The following is a 20,254-nucleotide window of genomic DNA, read 5'->3' as shown; positions in this document are numbered from 1 at the left end:
CTTTTTAATTTTTAATAATGACATTACTGAAGACATACCAATGAAAACTAAGTTGTTTGCGGACGATTGTATATTGTATAATGTAATTCAGTGTCTGAGTCATTAGGCTCTTCTAAATTCATATCTGTCTAAAATAGACCGGTGGTGTTCTGAGTGGCAAATGAAGGTAAATGAGAAGACCATATCAATGACAGGAACAAGAAAACGGATTCCCCCACGCTTCGAATATTCAATAAATGGCCGCAGTCTTTCTTCAGTAGAAAGCTATAAATACTTGGGTGTCATGATCACATCTGATCTCAGGTGGAACACACGTATTAACTACATACAAAAAAGGCCACGAAGAAGCTTCGGTATCTCAAACGTTCCCTACGTCAGTCGACAGAAGAAACAAAGTTACTGGCATAAAAAACATTTATTAGGCCGATTCTTGAATATGCTTCCGTCTAGTGGGACCCATTTATTGAAGTTAATATAAGAAAACTCGAAAGCGTCCAAAAAAAATCAATAAGATTCGTCTTCAATTCATACAGCTGGCACACATCTTCGACTCAGCTGCTAGAAAAATTTAATTTAGAAACGCTTCAACTAAGACATCATCGTGATAGGTTGAAATATATGTATGTAAATATAGAATGATAATCTGTGCATCAATGAAGATTTGTAGATTCAGCAAGTGACTCGTCGGTCCACATGAGGCAATCACTCGAAAAAAGTCAAAGAATTCGCCTGCAGAGCCGATTGCTTCTATAATTCATTTTTCCGCGAACTATCCGAGAACGGAACCGGTTCAGAGCAGGCATTGCTGAGAAACTCACCATACAGTCATTCTTAAGTGATTTTTAATTCTTCCATCACCCTTTGATCTCTAGCAACCCTTATCATCTCGCGACATATGCTATGGCTGTCCCGCAATGTGCTCCGATACGTAACGAATTAAAGCAGTTAGTCATATCGTGCGACGCGCATGGGCAGCTTGAATTGTCCGTGTTTTTATCTAAACTTTTTTGTTGTGCAGCTCTCTGTCAATATATCAGTGCACAATTTCATATCTGTAGCACGGGTTCGTATGCAAGCGACGTGAAACCTATTGGTGTTCCGCTTCTTTTCAGTGCGTGGTGTGAGCCTTGTGTGATGTGTTCGTGTCTTCTTATTTGTGATCGTTTCTCCATATGTATTGTCTACTGCTGCCTACGGCCTTCTCTGAAGACTGGCAGTATTTATGAAATGAATAAATGAGTGGCAATCGCGGCAGGTGCAGATGTTCAGAATTTGCCTACGTTGTATTTCCGCAGCGCTCAGGTATGGCGCTGCGGAAACAGGGGGCGCAGATTAAGCAACAATGAATAGGAGACGCAGTAGAGAGATAAAGAATAACATTTTATTGAGTGAAAAGGAAAGAGGTGTTAGGAGTAAGTGGGTGACTGGCTATAGAGAGGTTCCACTGCCCGGAGCTACTCGCCGGGCCTGGTCGAGGAGCCCCCTCTGGGTCTCCCGGTCACCGTGGGTGAGGATTGTTTCCCACTGCCGCCAACTTATGATTTTCGATCCCAACAGGGTGAAAATCAATTTTCGTACGTGCTTGTGTATTCCACATTACATGGGCAAGAGGTGGCTACCACCCCCTCCCCCTCCCACCATGGGCAGTGGCCAGGATAGGCCGTAGGCCAGTTGGTGTGCCTCAGGCCGAGGTGCGGGTGGTATTTGTCTGAATTATTCTAAAGTCCCGGGCATCCGCTCTGTTCAGACTCAAGTGGGGCCCCACGTTTGTTCCGTGTTGAAGACGCTGGTGCTCAATGATGTCGGGTGGAGACGTCAAAGGATTAGATCCGACTGTACCGGGCTGCACTCTCACTAGGCAAGCCAATTTTCCAGTGAGAGCATCTGACCTTTCGTTGCCCGCAGCCCCCGCGGGGCCCGGGCACCAGATGACACTGTGCGTCTTCAGGAGTGTGTGACCTTGCACGCATAGGGCACAGGCCGCTGCTCTGCCTTGCATAAACAGGCGACAAGCCAACGGTGAGTCCGTGAGGATCACAGATGGCTGGCCGGCTGAGTCTTCGGCCTTAACTGCTATTGCGACGGCGGCTGTCTCCGTTGTGCCTATCTATTGGGTCCTAAATGTGGTGGCAATCCGGAATATCATCGGTCGGTCGGGCTTGCAGCCGCGATTATAAGGCCACCTGTTCCCGGTGCTGCGTCAGCAGATTCACAAATATTTTTTTTCGATTGGTGTGCCCGAAATTCGCAACGGCGCTGGTGGTAAAAAATGGCGGATGTTCTGGGGGGAATTGGGCCAATATAACGTTCTGCCGTATCATATGAACAACCACGAAGCCGCCATCGGACTCCCTATGCGGCTTCGTAGGCCATTCGCATAAGGGCGTCTTTCAGTTCCAGTTCCGTTTTACACTACTCCTGATAAGGGAGGCCGTATCTAATGCGGTCATGAATGCGGGAACAAGGCTGAAAGTTTCGGCGTCGCTAAAGCCACTACGATGCTTCGTCACTCTTCGTATAAACCTAGAGATTTGTTCAACAGCCGTTGGGAGAATTCTGATTGTTTTATCTGCGCGTATGTTATTTTGAAGCGGGATACCAAATACGCATAATGTTGGGGCCTCTTTGAGTTCTTCTCTGTCGAGCCGGAGCGAGAATTGTGGCCATTTGTGGGGCCATTGTACTTGCGTATGACTGGAGCCACTTTTTCCGAGCCGAGGTAATTCTCCCGAAGCTAGTTTATGAGTGCTATGTTGGAGCCTTTGAACAACCTGACAACTGTTTTTATGGTCCTGTTAGCGACCCTTTTTGTATTGTACGCCTCAAGCATGATTCACAGTATTGCCCATGGTATCGCTGTCATTAATGTGGTTCTCATCAGCTCGCAAAAGCGTACCCAGTTTCTGGCTTCCAGTACGCTAGCACAATTATTTGCCACTTCAGTTATTTCGGCCAATTCCATTCCGAGTTTGCCTTTTAGTCCTTACCTTTCCCACTGTCCAGTGAGCCCCCCTGCAATCCCATAGGTGTAGGAGATGGTTGTCAATTATGTCCTTTTCCGTGGAAAGGCTGATGTACTTAGAGGTGCTGCCATGAGCCTCCAAATGTAAGCGGCCCACTTTTCCGCGTTAAAAAGCCTGATAATGTAGTGTAGTAGGCTGATAGGTGAGCTTGGTGAGTCTATTGAAAGGCTCATAGTTGTAGTTGGTGCTGGTCGCATTCATCGAGTCCTTTCTGTCGATGTGTGCCTCCACACGTCACTCCACGCGTGTTTAGTAGACATCTTACGTTTACTGCAACTCACAGCGTCCCTAATTCTACAAGCTTTCCTTTGTGTAATATTCTATCATGCTACTATCACATTGGCTGTTTCGCCCTCATCATAAAATTGCGACTTTTGAAATAAATAAAAGAATCCAATTGTCCAACGGCTGCACTCAAAGATAGGGCATCCAGCAGAGAAGCCTGGTACTGCAACCACCACGTCGCGGACGCTTTGTTAATCATGAAGCACGCCATAGCGGCGTGCTTCATGTTTAGCGCGCCTGAGAATTTACAGTGGGCGTAACCCGGCTGATGATGATGATGATGAAAACGTTGCCACATTACTGGCAATGTGAATTGCAGTAAATATAAACTTCCTAAGCAAACAGGCGAGGCGTCACTTACGCATAAGCACATGGACTGTCGGCACCCCACGATCGCGATTAGCATCACATAAATCTTCAGAGACTTAAAGCTGTCGCATAATCTTGAGCTTCGTTTCCCGAAGGGCAGCATATGGACACGGCTCGTTTTCAGCTGCAGCGTTCACCGAACATGAAGGAACCACTTCTTCCTGCGTCTAGGCCATGGAGTCGCCGTTGCGCGAATGTGTGCCATCCTTGCTTCAGTGCAATGAGTGTTTCAATGGACGTAATTCACAACTGGAGGCCTATTTCAGCAATGTGACGAATGCGGTGCTTTGGGGCGGAAGCCCCGCACTGACAAATGCTAACATGGCTGCTACGTGTGCGAAAATGATAGCAAAAGCTGGAAAAGTCTGAACAACGGAGTTACGATTGTTTTCAGAAAACAAAGCTGTCTGACCTAGGTTCTCAGAATATAGCTGCTGCTCCGCTCCAGATTGCAACACGAACACGTGTACACCCCGCAGGGGCGTCTGCGTCAGCAGGCGTTTGGTGTGTTGCGACACCACGTACCCGAGCACATGGGGGTTGGACCCTCCCGCGTGTAGCCGTGCGCGGCTTAGCCGTGTCTGGGGAAAAGGGGATCCTGGGGGTTGAGTCAATGCCGGGTGTTTGGACCTTTAAGGCCCCCCGGCAGAGGCAACACACCCCTTTGGCCTCTGCTTCACATAGACGGCACCCCCGGACTGACCCACCCGGGGGAAATCGGCAGTCGCCTTTTCCTGTCTCTCTCTTCGCACACCTTCGTCTTTCCCTCTCACTTTTAGTCTTTCCTGTCTTCTTTTTCTTCTGATAACTTCCAATATTCCTGGCGGCGAGAGTTAACCTGGTGTGCTATGACCTACCTTGGTTATAACATATGTGGTTATAGCGACGATGTACAGTTGGCATGGTAGGGTTTGCTTCACCGCATACCCTGCCGTGTCCCCTTGTTGGGCTCGGTGGTGGGTGACTGGCATCGACGCTGAATACACAATACATTTCATGGGAACTTCCAACCCCTTCTGTACCGATCGTCCCTCTAAAAGGGGGCGCACCGATGCTACGTTTCAGTTTTTTCTAAAAGGCACTCAGACTTTCCCTAAATTTCATGTTGTCCACAGTCACAAACCCGACAAGAAAGCAAGAACCATTTCACCATTCGTTGTCGCGAAGCATCTCGCAGAGACCATTGGAGGCGGCTATAAGATCACCAAGCTGGCCAGTGGGGACCTATTACTAGAACTAAAAGACAAAGCACAACACGACAAGCTAACAAACCTTGTACAACTTGGAGACATCCCTGTCAGTGTGACAGCACACCGAACCATGAATACAGCCAAAGGCGTAATCTCTGACATAGACCTGATGGACTTGACCGATGAAGAACTCCTGGAAGGATGGAAGGATGAAAACGTAATAAGTGTACAAAGAATAAAAATTAGACGTGACAACAAGGAACTGCCAACTAAGCACCTGATTATTACCTTTGGCTCTAGCACACTACCAGAGACATTAGAAACTGGATATACCAAACTCAGAGTACGACCATACATCCCAAACCCTCGACGATGTTTTAAATGCCAGAGGTTTGGTCATGCTTCTCAGAGCTGCCGAGGGCGGCTAACATGTGCTAAATGCGGCACCAATGATCACTCTGCAGATGACTGTAAGGCTGAGCCCCGTTGTAGTAATTGTAACGGTGGCCACCCTGCATATTCTCGATCATGCGCAGTCTGGAAAAAAGAAAAAGAAATAATTACGATAAAGGTAAAAGAAAACATAACTTTCAGAGAAGCAAGACAGCGCATATCACCAACATTTGCACAGAACACATCTTTCGCCGAAGTGGTACGTCGGGGGGCAGTACCACAACGGCACTTGGCGGACGCCAGCGCCACGCATAGCGAGCGTGCGGCAACGCCACCCGCCCCCACGGTGGGAGCAGCGAAGGCTGCCCTACCTCTCCCGAAATTGTCCACAGTGGAGGCCTCTGCTGGTGCTGGCACCAGTCAGCCCAGCTCCGAGGTCAAGACAAGCCCACCAACCACCAGGACGGTGGGCTCCAAGGCCTTGTCTTTAGAGACAAGGCCTTCGCGGAAAACTCACCGCTCGCAAGAGCGCGTGTCCAGTGCCTCTCAAGAGGCTATGGACACAACACCCAGTCAGAAGGCGCAGTTGACGCCTAAGGAGCGGCGCGACTTTGTCGACCGCTCCAGGAAAGACAAAACTCCAATTACAGGGCCTCAAAAGGGCGCTGTAAGCTAAATCAAATCCATTCTCCTTGACACATAGCACAACATTTATGTTAATATGGATACACTAATTATTCAGTGGAATATTAGAGGCCTGCTTTGCAACCTCGACGATGTGCAAGAAATCCTTAAAGAACAAACTCCAAAAGTGCTGTGTGTCCAGGAGACTCACTTGAAATCTAATCATAAAAACTTCCTACGTTAGTATGTTATTTTTCGGAAGGATCGCGATGATGCCCTCGCATCATCCGGCGGCGTAGCCATCATAGCTGACAAATCTATAGCCTGTCAACACCTACGGCTACGAACACCCCTTGAGGCAGTGGCCGTTCGTGCTGTACTTTTAAATAAACTGATAACCATTTGCTCTTTATACATACCACCGCATTTTCAGCTTCACAAACAAGAATTCCAAACATTAATAGATCAGTTACCCGAACCATATCTTGTGCTTGGAGATTTAAATGCACACAGCAACCTATGGGGCGACTCGAGCTGCGACGCGAGAGGTCGCCTGATTGAACAATTCCTTTTTTCTTCAGGGGCATGTCTTTTGAATGGGAAGGAGCCCACGTATTACAATCTGGCAAACAAAACATACTCCTCAATAGATCTTAGCATTGCATCTCCAACTCTTCTACCCCACTTTAAATGGAAAGTTATTAAAAACCCTTACGGGAGTGACCATTTCCCTGTGGTTCTAAGCGCACCAATGTCTAATGAATGCCTTCCACAACTACCTCGATGGAGAACTGACTCAGCTGACTGGGAAAAGTTCAAAAATCTTGCTACTTTATCCTGGGACGACATGTTTGCTTTAAGCATAGACGCTGCGGTTGAATATTTCACGGTTTTTCTCGTTGACATCTCCTCCAAATGTATCCCTGTAACAAGTGGATTGTCCGCAAAACGCCGTCTTCCGTGGTGGAACGATGAGTGTCGAAAAGCGCGAAAGAAGCAAAACAAGGCATGGGCTTTACTTCGGGATTCTCCGACAGCATAAAATCTAGTTAATTTCAAGCAGGTGAAATCCCAGGGTCGGAGAACGCGGCGACAAGCTAGAAGAGAGAGTTGGAGAAAGTATATATCGGGAATTAACTCATACACTGATGAAACAAAGGTTTGGAATAGAGTGAATAGAATAAACGGTCGACAGCCTTACTCGTTACCTTTGGTGAATACTCAAGGCGACAGCATGGAAGACCAGGCAAACTTTCTTGGTGCACATTTCGAACAGATATCCAGCTCGTTGCACTATTCTGAAACATTCCAAAGGTACAAAAAGCAAATAGAAGGAAAACCACTAGACCGGAAAAGCACAAAATGCGAGGCATACAATAGACCTTTTTGCATGGCAGAGCTTCAGGCAGCCCTAAACAGCTGCAACAAATCTGCCCCCGGTTCTGACCGCATCCTATATGAAATGCTAAAACATCTGCCGCCTGAAACACAAAAAACGCTTCTTTGTCTTTACAATTCTATATGGTCGTCCGGCCACATTCCCTCTGCTTGGAAAGAGGCCATCATAATTCCTATATTGAAATCGGGTAAGGACCCTTCTTTGGCAAATAGTTATAGGCCTATAGCATTGACGAGCTGCTTATGCAAAGTTTTTGAGAAGATGGTAAACAGTCGCCTGGTACATTATCTAGAAATTAACAAGAAATTAGATCCATATCAATGTGGCTTTAGAGAAGGCAGATCGACGACAGATCAGCTTGTACGCATGGAAATGTACATCAGGGAAGCATTTGTCCACAAACAGCTAGTGTTATCAGTGTTTCTTGACATGGAGAAGGCATATGATACTACGTGGCGCTTCGGGATCCTTCGGGATCTTTCTGCAATGGGCATTCGCGGCAACCTGCTTAGAATAATTGAAAGCTATCTCTCTGACAGGACATTTCGAGTTAGAGTTGGCAACGTACAGTCTCGACCATTTTTGCAGGAGACAGGTGTACCGCAGGGTGGAGTACTGAGCTGTACGTTATTTATTGTTAAAATGAACTCCCTCCACACCGTATTGCCTCGCACACTCTTCTACTCCGTCTATGTGGACGATTTACAAATAGGGTTCAGGTCATGCAATGCTAGCATTTGCGAGAGGCAGCTACAACTTGGCTTGAATAGACTCTCAAGGTGGGCGGACGAGAATGGTTTTAAGTTGAACCCCCAAAAAAGCACATGTGTCTTATTTTCAAACAGGAGAGGTGTACTGCCACAACCAGACATTAACCTTAATGGAGAAAGACTAACTGTTAGTCATGAACACAAATTCTTAGGTATTATCCTGGACACAAAGCTTAACTTCATTCCCCACTTAAGATATCTTAAAGAAAAATGCCTGAAGACCATGAACCTCCTCAAGCTGCTCTCTCGAACAACTTGGGGCAGTGACAGGAAGTGTCTCCTTAGCCTGTACAAGAGTCTCGTTCAATCACGCCTCGACTACGGAGCCGTGGTGTACCACTCCGCAACTGAGAGTGCGCTAAAGATTCTCGACCCAGTCCACAACCTCGGTATACGATTGGCAACAGTCGCCTTCAGAACGAGCCCTGTTGAAAGTCTCTACGTTGAGTCCAACGAATGGTCCTTACATCTGCGAAGAATATTCTTAAGTTTATCATACTATTCTAAGGTAAAATCAGACACCGAACATCCATGCCATTCCATCGTTAGCGACCTGCGCGCTGCCAGACTTTACAGTAACCGCCCACGTATTCGAACCCCTTTGAGCCTACGCTTGGAAGCAATGGTAGACGAAACAGACATCTATCTCCCAGAAAATATCCTGCCTCCCACTCGCCTTCCACCACCTTGGGAATGGCAGACCATGGAGTGCGATATCCCGTTTGTCGAAATAACAAAACATGCACCTGAGGCACACATACGATCACACTTCCTCGAACTCCAAGCGAAGCACTGCTGTGCCGAATATTATACAGATGCTTCCAGGTCATCTGCTGGTGTTGCGTATGGAGCTCTTGGGCCATTTTTTTCCACCTCGGATTCTCTAAATCCTAACACAAGTATTTTCACGGCTGAGGCGTACGCGATACTCTCAGCTGTAAAACATATCAGACAAAGTAATCTCAATGAGGCAATCATTTTCACAGATTCATTAAGCGTAGTAAGAGCCTTAATGAGTTTACGAAAACATAAGAACCCTGTTTTTAATGAACTATACACAGAACTATGCCTAGCATTAATGTACAACCAGAACATCATCCTATGTTGGGTACCTGGCCATAGGGGCATAAAGGGCAATGTAGCTGCTGACGAAAGTGCAGCGTCAGTCACCTTTAATGAAACGGATATGAATAAACCTATATCAGCAAAAGAACTTAAGCCCTTCTTACGCAACAAACTGAGGAAGTACTGGCAGGACCAATGGGATAATGCAGTATTGAATAAGCTACACGTTATTAAGCCAAAATTAGGGAACTGGATAACTGAAAGAACCACAAGACATAAGGAAGTGCTTCTGTGTAGATTAAGAATAGGACATACGTACGCCACTCACTCCTACCTTTTGACGGGAAGCGAACCTCCGACATGTAGCAAATGTGGCAACAGGCTTACAGTTATTCATGTTCTTATCCAATGCACTGAAATAGAGGCAGAGAGAAAAAAGCACTTTCCCTCTGCTTATATCCAACACATACCGTTACATCCAGCATTTTTTCTTAGCAATGAACCCCTTTTTACTTTTCAATCACTATTCAACTTTTTATTTGAAACTGACACCCTAAATGTGATTTGGCCAGGCTACTTGTAGCGCGGCCTCCACCTGGAGGTCGTAGCTGCAATGAAAACATTCTCTAGAGCACCTGCCTCCCAGTCCTTGATTTCAAGGCTTTGCTGAGGCACTAGTGCTACAGATTACATAATTTACTGACCATCCCCATCTTGTGAAACATCTGTTGTCATCGCAGAAACGATCAATCACAGTCATTTTTTATACTATGTATATACTTGTATTTTACGCACTTTAGAGTAAATAAATTTTAGGCCCTTTTACAGCCACATCGCACCACATGCATATACTCCGCTTTTTAGCGAATATTTTAGGCCACTATACAGCCGTGTTTCATTACTCCCCGCAATTAACACCCATATATCATTCAGAAGTACAGACCATCGACGTGGCGCTCTTTGGCCACATCTGGCCCTTGCGCCAAAAAACCCTACTAATCAATCAATCAACACGTGTACACACACTTCGCGAACTCATGTAAAAATGCTAACGGAAACGAAAAACGTGCAGTTCACGTGAGTATTGTAATAAACGTAATAAAACTAACCCAATGAGTAGTTTTGCGCCATATATGAAATACAGCGAATAATCGCAGAGTGTTCATAGAATTGACATCGCAAGAAATAGATCGCAACAAATATATACCCTATGCCGCATGCCAACGCAAGTACTTGCGGACGACTGGTTACAGCATCAGGCTGCTATGCTGGGGGTGCTCTATTCGAATCTGGTAGTCATGCGGATGTACTCGTTTACTTATTAGGTAATAAACGAAGGTATATATATATATATATATATATATATATATATATATATATATATATATATATATATATATATATATATATATTTTTTTTTTTTTCGACACAACACGGTAAGTTGGAGTTTGCCTGGGGTGAGCTTCAGCTCCTGATTGGAGGCTTGCAAGCGTACCGGATTAGGAAAAGGGTGGTAAATGCCTCACCAACATATCGTTCTTTAACACTTTACGGGTGGTTTGATGCGACATATGGTGAAAAATGTGGCTCTCCACTATTTAGAAACTGCGGAATAGCTGGTGGAAGCAAGAATCACCTTACAACGGATAATACCGAAGTAAAAGATACGGGAATGCTGGCCTAAATGTACGAAAGCATCTGATTCATTCAAAAGAATTCATTTTTCTTTGCCAACACTGAGTATCCTAAACTGGTCGGTTGTGAAGCCTCGTGAGTTCTTCCAGTTCTGTGCACTGCCCTGTTCATATTAGGTCCATGTCAGTTCTGCATTAAATAGCAACTGCTTTCATTATTCCTAGTGGCAAGCCATCGTGTGGTTTAGGTTTTTGACAATGCTGACACGAGTGTGCTTACTTTAAACATCCCGACGCATCCCTACTAATTTTCTTGCAACATTCTGTTGTGATAAGCGCCCGACTGATTAAGAGTCGCGGTACTACCATAAGACGAACTTGAGCAACATGTGCCGTAAAACCACCCTACCAGCGTTTTCTACGTTTTCGCGGGCCTGATGTATGTACCGAGGCAGGCCTGAAGCTTGTCAGGGAATATCATTACTTAAAGCTAAATCATTGGTTCTGAGAAACCTTAAATGATGTTCGCCTAATGGTATTCGCAATGTGCGCTGCGATCTCAGCACTTCATTTATAGAGGAACGATTTGGAGCACAACATATGAAGTCTTAATTCCTGAGAAATCTAATGGCTCCGCAGTGTGCAAGGCAATAACTCGGTTTGTTCAGGTGCATCCTGCTTCAGGAGCTCATTGTGACGTGCTCGAAAATCGCACGGAACGGGAGCCTTTGCATACAGAGAATGCGTTATGTTCACGCAGCACCGTTACCACTGGGATCACTTATGCATTTTTCTCTGCAGCAGGTGAAGCTATCTCTGATCATGATGGTGTGTGTTTGCTTTGTGAATGCGGAAAACTCACGGAGGGCTGAGTCGCATCAGAGCACGGGGTGGTGAAATAAAATGGGTGTGAATGGAAGCCCAGAATTATAGGTGATGCATCGCGTGCTAGAGCAGGAAGTCTGGCTTTACGGGTATGTTGTATCTGCGGTATTTATTCCTTTGAATCATGCATTTGTGTTTCACATAGATGTTTTTTTATTCTGCCCTTCCTTCAAACTTATCCATCGGGCATGGTAGATGAGCTCAACGGACAAGTGTTGCAGTTACTTCAGGGCAGAACAATAATCAAATGACTCCGACAAACTTGTCTTATTTGGGTTTGTTTTACCACGTGAGGACGCTAGGAACGCCATTCAACGCACCGTATTTCCGAATAACTAAGCAGTGTACAGAAATGTTTCTCCTAGGCAAAAAATGGTCCGTATGTATTGTAGCTTTGTCAGACACAGAAGTCATCGGCACAAAATAAAGTCATCTAACACATGGGCCATAATCTTTCATTAAAAAAGAATATTCTATGTGCGCTGCGTAATTTATTTGGACTGTGTAAAACATGAATGTCAGAAAAGGTTATGTCACCTTCGCAATTAATATGCCGAAATATCAAATATTCGATTTCTGGAAAATTCTGATCAATTGAACTACACAGAAGCTCTCCGATACTGTATGAGGTAAAGCAATCTCTCTTACGGCATGCTTAGCAGGCATGGACAGTGGATTACCAAAATACAAGATAACGCTTCCGACCACTATCTGCAAAGCCAAATACCTTTATACACTAAAGTGTTTATATCACATAAAAGCATCATTTCATTTATATGAAAGCAGTCTTCCGTATTTTGGTTTTCTACGCAGATTTCTGGCCGGTCCATACGCTACCTAGCTTGCTACCTAGTAACCTTGCTACCTGCTAATTACCTACAATGCAATAGTATTTACCTAGCTGCTGAAACAGACAAGATTGGTACGTCATCTTCCAATATATGACATTCGCCTTTGCTACGATACACATTATTATGGATTCTGAATCGTCATGCCGAGCTCAGCTTGCACGTGAGAATGTTTATTTCTCTGTACAACGTGACCGCGCGGTAGAGAATGGTCTACTACCCAACGCTGACAAAGCTATTATTGCCCTAGCAGTAACATGAGCACTGAAGCCAGTTTCTGTCTTCACCGCCGCTGTCGGCATCACCCTGAGGTTCCGTATACAGTTCAAAAGCAGCAGCGCCATATGGCGCCCTATGCTCCGAATGCTGTAGCTGCGAGAGATACCGCGCGAGGGTGAGCCAAAAAGAATGGTGACTTCATGCGCGCTGTCTTGCGTGTTTCTCGCTACACTCTGTCTATTTCCCTCTGCCTCAATGTTGGGGGTGAGGCGGGTGAGGACAGCGGCCGTTACAGCGCATGGAGCGGTGGGGCATGGCTACGCGAACCCTATCTCGTGAGTAATCGGCGGTCGAAGCAACAACTAGACGAGTCGATATGGTTTCTCACTTCGTGCGGGCTGTGTGCTCCAGAGTAGTGTTGGAGGTCATGTTATCTTCTGAAGATACCTAGCGTCTCTGAAGAGAGAAGAAGCCGGTGTACCGATAACGAGTGTCCGCGGTCATCAAGGGAGATTTGTTGACGCCTGGCTGTGGTCGAGTGACACTATGATCGGCAACATTATTAGTTATAAAATGTTCACTACGGGCTATATAGCTACGACCTTGCTGCTACGATCTTCCAATACTTTTTCATTGCTATCGATGTTTCACCTTTTGGGAGATAGGGTTCTCTTTTATAAAAATGCAGGAATCATCGACGACGTCTACCTTAGTAAACTAATGGTGGAATGCTCCCGGATAGTTATTAGCTTTATTTTTATAAAATGATGCATTAGAAGGCGTATATTAGGTACGGTTAGTTGTTTCATTAGACAAGGCTCCCGAAAACGGGGCCCTTCACTATAGAACGCAAAATGAGCAAGAGAGAGAGAGAGAAATGAATATGAAAAACCAGGGAAATGACCCGGTAGTCTTCAACTAGCAATTGTGTGGTGTTAGTTTAGGTGGCTGTACATATACGCCGATGCCTAATGCATGTGCTGTCTCGAGCAGCACTAACGCCGACATGCAAGGAGATTGCGGTCTTCATATCATGCTGCCACAACCTTTTTGAGCTGTGCTGGCAGAGGGATAAGAACGGCAGTCCTCGAAGAGCGATCTCTCACCAAATTACCTTAACATTCAGCAAACGAAAGCTCCCGCCCGACAGCACATATGAAAGAGAGCACGAAAGTTTGCGTTCGGCGAAGAAATTCTCCTCGCAACTTAGTTGAGTGAATGCATGGGTTCTTTGCATCCGCGAAGAAAGTCCGAACACCACGAATATGGGCGACATAGCCAACGAAAGCGCTTTCAATGAAAAAGGGCTATAAAAATACGAGGATGGCATTATTGGAGTTTCTTTTCCAAAAACCGAGCTGTGTAGGCAGAGCTCGGTCATTAGCATGCTGCATCCATGTAAAGGTCTTGCCACCGGAGGTGTACACTTGGCCTTGACAAACTGGCAAAGTCAGTGTAAAAATCAGAAACGCTTAGTTTGCGATTCCTTTTTACCGCTAAAACTCCCAGGAATGACAGCCCTGTACGAGTAATTGTAATGGAAAGAGAGACCTGGCAGATATTTGCCGCCATATTTGTACAGAATAAGCTAATTGTACTGACCTTTAACGACCCCTATCTAGTAAGAAAATCGGAAAAGGGTGTGACGGCTTTTTTTTTTAATCGAAGTAAAAGACCTACATATTTCCCTTCCACATGATGAGACTGTAAGACGTGTACAGGGATGCTTACCGAACTTTGGATCGATAGCATTTCAGAACGACACATGAACTATAGTTTGTAGGCTTTTTAGAATTGTTGTCGTTTCATCCTAAACCTACCTTTGCCTCTTAGGAGAAAAGCCAGTGCATTCAAGAAAGTTAAATTTGCACAGCTTTATCTGTTGCCCTCTCCACAGCGATATTTACCTCGCATATAAATATCACATTATTCCAACGTTTCTTGATGCGACCAAGGTTGCAAAAGTGTGCAGATATGTAGACATTTTTTTAGTTCTCATTGATTGTCCAGAGCTGGTGTTTGAGCAGCTTGCAGGAAAAGTGTTAGATGTATTCATCAAAAACCTCAATCCGTTAGAGCTGACTAATGAGCTAACCGAAAATAACTATTTCAGGTTTTTAGACGCCAGGTTTCCCATGTCCAGCAGATATTTGTGCTGGTCGCTCCAACCAAAGAGCGGGAAATCACTCCTCTCTTTCCCGTCAGCACATTCCATAATAGTCAAAATAAGAATCATTAAATTGTGCCTTGTCAGTGCCCTGAAAAGGAGACGTCCGGATTCCACGTAAAGAACGTTTGGTGCTCAGGTTGACCGTTTGTTGTCTGCCGGATACATAAAGGTCCTATTATCATCTGTCGTGGAAAACCTTTTAGGGCAAATAAAGCCTGGTGAAGCTGATCGAGAACCACGTCTGCCAGTTGAAAAGAACAAAAAGCTTGCAGCACTTCGGTATATACACGATGTGACCAAACGATTAAAGAGGGTAGGGCAACGCGCTGGCGTTGCGTTGGTTTCTTTCCGCTCCAGAAAAACTAGCAAAGCTTTGCAAGTTTGCTTCATAAGTCAGGCGTGGCCATTGTACTGTGTAACACAGGAGGGGTTTAGTGTGCTTTATCTCTGGCGTGGTGTATGTGATTCCTCCCTCTTGTGAAATAAGCTACCTGGGACAGACATGAAGGTGCTTAAATGCTCGTCTCAGGGAGCACGATAAAATGTCCACAACACGGTCCATGGCCATTTGGGTATTCATTGCCGCGACCACGGATATGAGTCCTGCTTTGAAAAAAAAACGAATTGGTGGTAAAACATAGTTCACAATGCACACGGTAAATCACTGAGACAGATTTCATGATGAAGTGTGATAGCTCGTGCCTCAATTCTGTTTCAATTGCACTTTCTTCTGGGGAAATGGCGTATCTTTACATGGTTTCAATGGCAAGTATTCCGTTTGCTCTGGAAGTATGTGGCTGTCATCACTGGCATTGCAAATGATGTTTCAAGTTTTTTGCCGATCAATCAAATATTGCGCGTGGGAGCACCCTATATATTTATTTCTTCGTGGCTTCATGAATAAACTGTTGTAGGTCTGGCTTTTGTGCATGTCGCTCTCTCCTATCCTTGTCTTTATTGCGTTGCTTCTTTTCCAATGGCACGCCAGCAAGCCCCAGCTTCCACGACAAGTCTTTCCTCAGGCGGCAACATTAATCCACCGAAGTCCATGTGTCCACCAAAGCATCGATGTGCCCGCCTGGGGCAAAGACCCAAAGCATATTGAATGGGCGCGCTGAAAAAATTTCCGTCCTGTTGATGTGTGCTGTTCTTCCTCCAAACTTGCATCGTTTATTTTTCCGGAGGATTGGTGGAGTTGACTGAGACAGGCCGTAGCGGTGACGTGCAGCGTCATCTGGCTGAACGGTAAGTGCATCGGTCTTAAGTCAATGCGGGCGGCGATTTCGAGTGGAGCGGAGGTGTAGAGAAACACCAGCTTAAGGAAGAAGCTCCACTGGAAAAGATGCATTCAGACATTTCATACCCCCGACGCCCATATTGCTGGTGTTTCGGGCTGAAACGTGAAATATGGCCGCGATATCCATAATAATAGCACTTGGGACGTGACAGACGCCAAGGCGGGTAGCTCAGGGTGCTAGGTTCTCCGGGACCCAGTGCATTCAGGTGCGCCATTGAGGGCTCAGGCGTTATTGACGGTTTGTTATGTAGAGCCGCGGCAGCAACGGACGCTCACGGTGTTACCGGCATTCGTTGAGTTAGTGTTTCCTGGAGGAGAGGCAACAATTTGCGCATACGTTGGGAACGGATAAAAGACGGAGGCTTGCACGTTCTTGGAGTAGGTCAATGCCGCCATTGTATCCGTGATGGCTTCCCAGAATGCCGTGCCAGAAGACGGACTGGGGTACAGCGATGGCGATGACAAGTGCTTTGATTGTAATTCTTCGTGTATCACTGTTCCTTTCATGAGAAACAACTATGGGTCCTTGGTGAAAGATTATCCACCAACGTCCGGCTGAATGCGAACAGACTCAACATCGTCCAGAAGCTGATACGTTGTGACGATGTCAGTGAGTGTAGTGAGGTTCTTATTGGCAAGGAAAATGAAGACGGCTATACCAATTCCTTTTAGTATGTGGCGTCTTTTGTCTGACTTTCACATAGATTACCTCACACGGTGGCGGACCTCAAGAACACCCTCGATGTACGATGCTTAAGATTCACCTGGCTGTTGTTGGCGAATTTCGAGGTTTTTCTCTACGACGGTAGAGCGAACCGCCGGAGTATGAAATAGATGGCGCAGCTGCTGCTCAAAGCAGCACAGTCAGTTAAGTCAATCTCGTGCTCGACGAAAACAATCATGTCTTCGCCACACCCGTCAAGTAAAATGAAACATGACAGATCTTGAGCGGGCGTCCCAACGATTAAGGGAACTTCATCGCTCATAGTCACTCTACCCGTCCTCCACATCTTCCCCGCGAGGACCAGCGAGGAGATGGGGTCCACGCTGGTGACTGCTTATAATGTAAGGGTTGTCTTGCGGTGTCGGAACTGTTGTGGTAGAAGTGGAGGGTCGGTTGGCCTGAGACATGCTAGCGGACAGTGGGCTCAATCGGCGGCCTGAACGAAGGTCCAGAGGGCAAACTGAGCGGGTAGAGGAGTGAAGGTCGAGAAGTCAACTCCACCGCTTACCACGTCTCTGTGGGAGCGACGTGTATTTGACCCGAGTACTCGGCATAGAACCAGCAAATGCAGACACCCGATAATGGTGATCACACCGAAACGAAGATGAGGATCCATCTAAGTAGCATGATGACGATAATATAAAGAAGAAGAAGACGAACGTAATAAACGCCCACATTAGGCTCTTCCTAATGAAAGTCACTTGCAAGTTAGAACCTGTCCTCTGTTTTTGACTGTCTTTCCATTTCGTTTGAACTTTGATCTTTCATTTGATGCTTTAATACCAGACCACCGAACCAAGGAGCTTATTTTATTAAGCTACATGGACATTTGCGTGCAGAAAAGCTGCCTGAGCTCTGTTCTTTGACCTGGTAAGAATGTTATATTCTGACATTTTTATTATATAAATGGCATATACCGGCCAACACAAAGTACAGAGGTTGCACCCACGTGCTTCAGGCCAACCTTCTGCGATATCTCAGACCAAGGTCGCACACTATGAAGCTGCCGCTTCTGTGTACATCCAAGAATGAAATCAGCGCTTTTAGGCATGTGTGCTGCAACGCTGCTGTCATGTGCGTCCGCACTTTTTTCAGCGCTTGTCAACGCATGGTCCGAGCGATCGGCCGCATTGACGATTACTTCACTATTCTGCACCACAAATGCTCGGTATAGCGTACCATTGCTTCTGCGGCCCCAGCCAGCCAAGCGCTCCGCGTTTCGCGTCAGTGTTCGGGTGCTTCTTTTGCGAAAGGCAATCACTACTTATGCGTATGTAACAGCCTGTAACAGAAGCATGCGTGACCTACGCGCGCAAGCACCATGCACAGTCTATTTATTTCACCATCACCATTGGTTACAAGTCTACCCTTGTCCAAATGTCTCGGTCTCAATGTCCCATTCTAAGATGAAGCTCCCAATGCACTGTGCGTTTCGGGGGCACTTCAAGCAACTGCCATGGCTTTTTTGCAGCCGAGCGTTAGCCATGGTTAGATGTTTTTCACAAACTGACGACTCTCGAAGTTACCCACAGTAGACTGACAACAAAATAAAGTTATGTAGTCACCCTTTAATCTACATGAGCGGGTAGAGGACTAGTGTAGACTAGTGTAGCTACTAGTCTAGATGAGGCTAGTGTGTTTACCCACACTAGACAGTTAACGAAACAAAAATTTGCACTCACCCTATAATGGTGATGGCTACTCAATATTCATTACAAGAAAATGGCATAATGGCATAATGTATAACCACTAGACAGCCAGAGTGGCCCATAGTAATTACCGAATCGACATAGTTCGTAGTTATTTTTTCTGTCTTTGACTTTTGTAGAAACAATCCTGCTGTATTTGTCGCATTTTTATCAATATGGCCAAACGTGAACGATGGCGAAACAAAACGTCAGAGCTATAAATCAGTACGGGTTAGCATGCGCATAGCACAGACTGCTAAGTACACAGAACACACCGCACTTTTTACTGTAGCCCTATCTCATATCAGACTTATCTGCCCACCACTGATTGACAACCAGAGCTCAAATTCGGCACCAAAGATAAATAATGGGGAATCGGAGCATATAAATATTTTCGTTCTTCTGACTGGTTATGAATAAAGAGAAAAACCGGACATCCACCCGTTCGTAGCAATTGCTACAACGGGTGGATGTACGGTCTTTCCCTTTATTCATTACTTCTCTCCACCTTGCGGGCTTCCGCAGAACTACTACGTCAAATTCTGACTGGTTGTATGTCTCCGCTGACAGTAGAAACCAGCCAGGCTACTCTTGTAGCGCCTAGAACATCATTGCACAATAAAAAAATTATGAAATTCGTTGACAACAGGAATAAAATATTCCAGTAGGAGCAGAATATTTCGTGGCAGTTGGCACTGTACTTTGTAGAACGGAATATTTTGCCCCAAATACGTATTTGCCATTAGCAGGTTAATAAGTTTAATACGAAGCGTTTAGGTCACACCATACAGGGAGGTAGAACTATATCGGTTGCCAGAATTGATATAAAAAGTGGCGCCACCTTACTCTCATTTATGGTTGTGCGATAACAGCCTCGCAGGATAAGAGTTGAGATAAACAGACAATAATTGTTTTGAACAAAAGTGTAACCCTTCGCGAATTTCGTAAGAAAGTTTAATACATTGCACTATCTTACAGTATGAGCAGTGCTAATTATCTACGATCGAAACACAATCACTAGTGACACTAGAATACCATCATCATCATCATATCATTATCATTATCCTCATAATGAACCTATTTGATGGCCACTGCAGGTCAAAATCCTTTTCACTGCGATCTCCGATTACCCCAGTCCTGGACCAAACGATTTCAACTACCACCCGCAAATTTCCTATTTCGTCACATCACCTAGTCTTCTCTGGTCCTCTACTGCCCTTCTCTTCTCTTGGTACCCACTCTGTCACACTATAGTTCAAACGATTATCTCATCTGCGCATTACACGACCTGGCCAGCGCCATTTCTTTCTATTAATGCCTATCAAAATATCGTCTATACACGTTTGATCTGTGATCCTGACCGTTCGCTTTCTGTCTCCTTGCTCTCCTTAGCTTGTTCTCAAGCTTTCTTTGTCAGTCTCCAAGTATCTCCACATATACCAGCACCGGTACAATGCACTGATTATATACTTTCCTGTTTAATGCTAACGATAAGCTCCCATTAAGGAGCTCGCGATGACTGCCGTCTGTGCTCCAATGCGTTTTTATTCTCCTCTGAATTTCCGTCTCATGGTCAGGGTTCCTTGTGATTAGTTTCCCTAGGTAAATGTACTCCTCCACAGACTCTAGAGGCTAGCTTACAATCCTGAGGTCTAGTTCCCTTGCCCGGTT

At 45.5% G+C, this 20,254-nt stretch overlaps 1 protein-coding gene across 7 annotated transcripts in view; it reads right to left on the bottom strand.

Annotated features, from left to right (window-relative positions):
• LOC139050526 (uncharacterized) overlaps positions 1-20,254 on the bottom strand; it is a 265,834-nt gene that overhangs the window by 149,929 nt on the left and 95,651 nt on the right. For 2 of the 7 annotated variants that reach the window (XM_070527029.1, XM_070527028.1), the window contains exons 5-6: positions 9,438-9,531; positions 4,788-5,060 (exon numbers count right to left, since the gene is read on the bottom strand). The exons of 3 other annotated variants lie outside the window; for them this stretch is intronic. In XM_070527029.1, the coding sequence (XP_070383130.1) occupies positions 4,941-5,060; positions 9,438-9,531 (214 nt within the window). In that variant the 3' untranslated portion in view covers positions 4,788-4,940. Of the gene's footprint in view, positions 1-4,787; positions 5,405-9,437; positions 9,532-20,254 lie in introns of those variants that run through there. 2 more of the 7 variants (XM_070527031.1, XM_070527032.1) reach the window with 2 other exon arrangements.

The sequence above is a fragment of the Dermacentor albipictus genome, chromosome 10 (assembly GCF_038994185.2).
Source record: "Dermacentor albipictus isolate Rhodes 1998 colony chromosome 10, USDA_Dalb.pri_finalv2, whole genome shotgun sequence".
Classification (NCBI taxonomy): Eukaryota; Metazoa; Arthropoda; class Arachnida; order Ixodida; family Ixodidae; genus Dermacentor; species Dermacentor albipictus.
This window is presented reverse-complemented; position numbering and strand designations above follow the sequence as displayed.